The 6,973-nt window shown below is 47.3% G+C and overlaps 1 protein-coding gene across 1 annotated transcript in view; it reads left to right on the forward strand.

Moving 5' to 3' along the window:
* LOC310784985 (uncharacterized protein) overlaps nt 1–6,973 on the forward strand; it is a gene marked incomplete at its 3' end in the record, with an annotated part of 10,355 nt that overhangs the window by 1,065 nt on the left and 2,317 nt on the right. Inside the window, exons 2-3 of the mRNA XM_083645995.1 lie at nt 4,693–4,715; nt 5,987–6,198. Of these exons, the coding sequence (XP_083502121.1) occupies nt 4,693–4,715; nt 5,987–6,198 (235 nt within the window). The remainder of the gene's footprint in view (nt 1–4,692; nt 4,716–5,986; nt 6,199–6,973) is intronic.

Here is a 6,973-nt window from a genome sequence, read left to right on the forward strand (position 1 = left end):
ATGTTACTGTACATAATGGAGCGAGCAGTCAGTGTAGCACATGTGAGCCATTGTATAATGATTCAACTGTCTACAGATTAATTCACTTACAATTCAGCTTCACTGCCTTATGCAAGACGTGCAGAGCGAAACAGGAAAGCTTTTTGTTGGGGTCATGGCACAGTCCAAGCAAGTGCCAAATGAGAGCAGCACGGACAATACAGAACAGTGCAGGCATGGACGATCCCTCTGATCCTCTGGTCAGACGGAGATCTTGAAGGGCAGTAGCCTCCTCTCTCCTCTGCAACAGATATACAAAGGCCTATTCTGTATCTATATTTTCATTGCTTTTAGAATACAACACAATGGTTATTATTAATGCCAGATCCTCATTTGCCTCATCATTCACGGCTCAGTGCTTCAGTTCAGCTGCTTTTAGGGATTCGTTCCCGTTCTGTTCTGATGCTGTATTTCACACAGCAGTGAGTGCATGGTAATATTCTGGAAAGCTGAATGTAATTTTAGAGGAATCCTCTTAAGCCTTAGTGTGTTTGTGTATGTGCATAATGCCCATCCATGCATGCGTGGGCATTGATGTATTTTTTGTATGTACGCTTACATGCATGCTTACATTTTCGGTGTTTTTATCTCACCATATATGCATACTTACCTGCATCAAACGTGTGTATGTGTGCGGCGTGTGTGTATATGTGTGTGTGTGTGCACACACTGTGTGCGTGTGTGTGCGTGTGTGTGTGTGTGTGTGTGTGTGTGTGCGCACACACTGTGTGCGTGTGTGTCCGTGTGTGTAAAGGAGTCGTGTGGCTCCTGTTTGAGTTGGGCTCCTGCCACATCCCCAAAGCCTCTGGCTTATTCTCGCTCTCACCTGAGCCAGGGAATTTGTGGGCAGAATCATGAATGGAAATGAAAACACGGGTTTTTATGGTGAAACCCCAGACAGGGTCATTCTACGGATGTGTGTGCGCCCACTGCTACTACTTTATGACACTGATGTGTTCTCCAGATCCCCCGGCTATGGTGAGCTGGGATTATAGGGAACGTGTGGTGGACTGCATTTAGGCTAACGAAGGCCAGCTGTCCAGCAACATGTCAGGTCCACTGGCCACAAGACTGCTGTGTCCGCTGGCCACAGTACCTCCAAACGATGGCTGGTCTACTTTCAATGTACCTGGCACTTTGAGACAAAATTATCAACCGCAGCCATTTACATTTGGCTGGAAAGCTACTCTTATCTTCCCATCCTACCAGTTAGTCAGGCCTGTGAGAGACAGCATGCTGGACTAAATGGACAATCTTCATCCATGTAAGCCTACCCTAATACCGCCCCCGTCTGGCAGAGTCAGGTTAAGCCTACCCAGTCATTTTATAGGATTTTCCTGAGTTACACCAGTAATATCAAGCAAAGCTTCCAGGAAGGAAATTTATTTTACGAGTTAACGTTTAGATGCTAGTCAGGCAGACATACTATCAGTTAACCCGGGCAAAAATATCGTCAGCATCCCATGGCGTACATTGTCAGTGTGTGTGTGTGTGTGCGTGTCTTGTTTGATGATGTTTGTCAGTTTTGATGAGACACAACTGTCTCTCTCCGTCCTTCAGGGGGTTTCCAGTGTCCAGGCTGTCTCCAGTTAAGGTTTTGGTCCTGCGTCACTGGAGTGTTTGTTTCGTGGGACTGGGTACTGTGTGTCACTACTCATATACACCGCCCCACATATTTGTTGAAGATTATGTTACTGCCTTCTGCCCCTGTCTTCACCCTCTGGTAGGCTGATGATGACTGAATGTCCTCGTTTGAAAAAACAAACAAAATAGCGGCTCATGGCAGCTTCATTTCCCCCCAAATAATATTGTATATTGATATGCTAGGGCTGGGAAATAAGTCGATGTTATTGTTTATTGGAATGATATCGTGATAAAGAATAATATCGTGTCAAACATTTCTGCTGTCTGAATTGATGATGATGACAAGCAAATTTACTCATGAAATGAGGTATGGTAGGAATATTATTTGAATATTTCAGTTTTGTTTGACATCACACTGAACATTACCATTCAGTTCAATGAGATTAACATTATTGTGATTATTTAACGGGATTTGGCGTAAAAAACCATATTGTGAAAGTGAATGTGATATACTGTATATCGAGATCGAGAAAAATCCTTACGATTATCATGATATTGATTTCAACCATATCGCCCCCAGCCCTACGATATACATCTTCAAGAACCCATATTGGTCGAATCCTAGTTTGTGCATAAGTGTTTGTGGTCTTCCTTTGGTGTGTGTGTGAGCTTGTAGCTAAAGTGTGTTTGTTTGTGTACCGAGTGTCTGCTTTTTGTTTTGCTGGGAATGGAGTGTAGTCCATCATGTGCCTGGCTGCTCCATGTGTGTATTTGTGTCCTTGTGTGAGAAGTGACGTCAGCGCATTGGAACTCACGTTGTCAGCCCAGTGAGCCTGTTTTCCCGTCAGTTCATTATCAGAGTTATGTGGCCCATGACAGAGGCTTAGCTCCCCCTGGTGACAACAAAACCCCAAGTCACTGTGATGTCCCTGACCCCATCCATTCATCTCATCCACCAACACCAGGCTAGCTGTCTCATTCATGTCTGCCAGACAAACACAGCCCAAATTCATCCTACAGTGGCAGGCAACACGCATTCAAATCATCTTTCCCCTCACCCCCCTTCCTTACCCACCACCCACCACCTTATCTCCTCTCCTCTCTCCCCACGTACCGACCCCTCTCAGCGGGAGCCAGCCTGCCTCTCCGCCCCGCAAAAGTGAGCCCTAGACTGGGGGGCGCCTGCTGACGTCTGTCCCTGTCACCTCCAGCTGATGGATGTAGCCCTCCCAATCTGTCATGCGAAGGTGACAGAGGGATAGAGTATGGAGAGTGTACACCGACGTTATCTACATGCACACACACGTGCGCGCACACACACACACACACACACACACACACACACACACACACACACACACACATCACACACATATCATGTATGCACTACACACTTAGCTGAGCCAGGCCGTTGTGTCTGAAGCTCTGTGAGTTATTGGCATCAGTGGAGGTTCCTCACGATATGCCAATAGTCACAGTGTTTTCTGTGCTGCTGGCAGCAGTAACATGTTCAGTATTCGTGATGCTTTTGATTTGCTGGACTTTGCCTCCGCCAGCGTTTCTGTCTCTAATTACATTATGACACTGTAGTGTAGCAATACAATAATGTCCTCCCCCTCTCCTCATCCGTCTGTGTTGATGATAGCATCTCGCAGTTGTCAGCAAGGCTGTATGTAACACTCGTATCTTCAGTGCTCATCACCACAACCAAGTATGCACTTAAAGGTAGATGCATGACCAGCATGCTAATAAGATTACTACAGAAGAGGTCTTTGTGGTGTACTACAGCCTCTGAGGGTTGGCTGGCTCATCATCACGCGATGGGACGGAGTTTGTGGAAAACAGCTACAATTGCCAAGGACTTGGCTTCTCTATATTAGCTTTTCTATTCTACTACAAATGTAATTCCAGATTGTTTTTGTGAAAGTGATCCTTTATTCATCCCCACGGGGAAATTCATCCTCTGCATTTGACCCCATCCTCTACGAGGAACCTTCCTAGAACTAGGAGCAGTGGGCAGCCGCAGCGCAGCGCCCGGGGACCAACTCCAGTACTTTTGCCATTGCCTTGGTCACGGGCACTGACAGGACATTCATGTCTTTTGATGGTGGGGAGGAAACCGGAGCACCCCGGAGGAAACCCACACGGACACGGGGAGAACATGCAAAGTCCACACAGAAAGGACCTGGGACGGACCGGGGGTTCGAACCCGGGACCTTCTTGCTGCGAGGCAACAGTGCTAACCACTGATCCACCGTAAAGCAAAGTGATGAAATGGATTTGTTTTGTGTGAACAGGATCCTTTGTTACTTTGTGCATCCAGCATCATCCAACCGCATCCTGCACTTGGCATGCTTGAGGGAGCAAGCAAGGCTAAAGGTTCAGCAAACCCAACCGCAGTTGCCAGTCACCACAGTAGCTGCCAGCAGGTCAACTCCAGATTGGAGTCAGCTCTCCTCTCTCTCTCTCTCCCTGACCTCTAACCCTGCCCCCCCCCCCCTCTCCCTGTCCCTGTCTACCACACGTGCCGCCTGACAACACATTTTCCCTCCATTGACTAAAGCCCGGGGCTAATTTTAGTGGGACTTTGCAGTGGCTTAGTGAGAGTGTTTGCCCAAACATCCCATGGCTAGCATTCCAAAATTAGAGGCAGCCTGGCAGACAGAGGCAGGTCTGTGGGGAGAGATGAGGCTATTGAGATGGTTTGGAGAGCTGCCCCATATTGTTTGGGAGAGTCGAGACCTATTTGTTTTTCCGGTTGGGTGTTTTCCACCACACATAATGGGAAAGGCCGTCTGTGACAACGTTTTTTCCAGACGTGTCTGCAGCCCACAGTTTACACGGGGATTAATTTAGTTAATTACCTCCACATTCCACCAATTGAATTAAATAGAAAACTACTTCGAAAATAGGCCAATTTGTTATTATAGTTCTACTGCATTATCAGCTCGTATTCGTGGTTGTAATGTTAAACCCTTACTACTGTCTTACTGAAATGAGAAGGTATCTTGACTGACCGATGTACAATTCAAAAAGGCTGATGATGTCCTCTGTCTTTTTCTTTCCTAGGCAGTGGCCTCTGAAGGTTGATGGTAAGTTAAGAGATCTGTGCATCTGATTATAGAATACGCCAAAAAGAAAAATCCTTTTTGGGGCCGTGACGACAGGAAGCGTTTAATTGAGATGCTAGCACCTTTCTAAAATGCATTCTCGATGGTAAGGACGTGCTAGGAGCGCTCTTCTTTCCAGCACCGCACCTGCCGTTTATGCCATCTCGACAGCTAGTGTTTTTGGGCGGAGCGTTCTGGGCGCCTCAAGCAGAGAACAGTTCCAACTTTTGGAGAGGCACGCTGCTCATCAATGTCACTATTTTCGACAGTAAAAAAAATCAGCGCTGTGTCTCTGTGTGCGTTGGGAGCACTCTGGACATGAGTTCTGAAGCACTCTAACCTGAAGAAATTGCTTCCTGTCGACACAGCATTATGCTGTCATTTTTTTTTCATCATCCTGATGTTTTCATCATCCTGTAATAATGACCACACAGAGCAGAATGCAGTAGGAATTAGGAAGTAGGACCATGTCACACACGGTTGATAAACCTCACTAAACCTTCAGCTAAATGCATGGAGGCAGCCAGCTGTCTCTAGCAGACTGTCTGGTGGGATAAAACACACACACACGCACACGCACATGCACACGCACGCATACGCGCACACACACACACACACACACACACACACACACACACACACACACACACACACACACACTCTCTCATAGATACATGCCAGCCTAAAACCACATCAATAGGTAGTGGTGGCGGTAGTAAAGCTACTCAAGCTGTTCTCCAAATAACACAAAGACCGGTCCTTCCTAGAATAGCACAGTGTTTGTTCCGAGTCCAATTTGAGACAACTCCAGTTCTTGTCTCATTGACACAGTACAGAATGACGGAAAATGAAAATGGTCTTTGACATGGCCTTATAAGGTCATGGTCTCATAATGTCATCCAGACATTAAACGGAATGTTGCAAATTGAAGAAACAGAGGATGTATTGGAAGCACATTTGTCTACATGTGATGTTTAAGGTGAGCACACACCCCGAGGCAGAACCTGTATGTACTGTATGTGTTAAAATGATGTTGCCATTTCTTTTCCTTTTTGCATATTATTCTAGCATAGAGGGTCAACATAGCCCGTTCTCCCCCTCACACACATCCACCACCTTGTCTAACTGGCTATTGGCTATTTCATTGTTTGAAAGAAGCACGTTGTCCTTTTTTTTTTGCCCTCTCCTCTCCTCTCCTCTCCTCTCCTCTCCTCTCCTCTCCTCTCCTCTCCTCTCCTCTCCTCTCCTCTCAGCACCGCCACCCAAGCCGAAACAGCAGAAGACCTGGGTGTGTCCGTACTGTTATCAGTGGCTTCAGCCCGGCAACCACCGGATACGTCTGCGGCCCAAGCAGCGTCCGTCAGCGCGGGTGCAGAGTGTCCTGCGCAGGGAGGCCAGGGGCAGGCGACTCAGCCTGGTGCAGAAAGAGCTACTGCGCCGCTTCCGAATGTCCTCCTCATCACTGGTGAGACGCCAAAACACTGGCAGGCCAGACTAGTGCTGGATTGTATTCTGCTGCAATGCAGCATATGGCTCTTGCACAACTACAGCTGTACTTGCCTGAGTTGGTACCCCTACCTACAGTGGTTCTGCTCTGAGGTCTATGGCTATCTAAGGGGGTGATATGGATGAGTTGGTACCCCTAACTCCAGTGGTTCTGCTCTGAGGTCTATGGCTATCTAAGGGGGTGATATGGATGAGTTGATACCCCTACCTACAGTGCTTCTGCTCTGAGGTCTATGGCTATCTAAAGGGGTGATATGGATGAGTTGGTACCCCTACCTACAGTGCTTCTGCTCTGAGGTCTATGCTATCTAAAGGGGTGATAAGGATGAGTGGGTACCCCTAACTCCAGTGGTTCTGCTCTGAGGTCTATGGCTATCTAAGGGCGTGATATGGATGAATTGGTACCCCTAACTCCAGTGGTTCTGCTCTGAGGTCTATGGCTATCTAAGGGGGTGATATGGATGAGTTGGTACCCCTACCTACAGTGGTTCTGCTCTGAGGTCTATGGCTATCTAAAGGGGTGATAACAAGGATGAGGGCCTTCAGCTGAACACCCCATGATCAACCCCCCATTTTGGCCAACATCTGTCCTGTTGAAGTGTCCTTGAGCAAGAGACTGATTAACACCTCTTTATCCTCTGACCTCCCTATAAGGAGTGAAAGAGACTTTCCCTATGTCAGTGGGTCCCAAACTTTTTTTTTTGCTCCAGTACCCCCCTTTCCCTGACTTTGGA

Source organism: Poromitra crassiceps (assembly GCF_964638095.1).
Source record: "Poromitra crassiceps genome assembly, chromosome: 11".
Classification (NCBI taxonomy): domain Eukaryota; kingdom Metazoa; phylum Chordata; class Actinopteri; order Beryciformes; family Melamphaidae; genus Poromitra; species Poromitra crassiceps.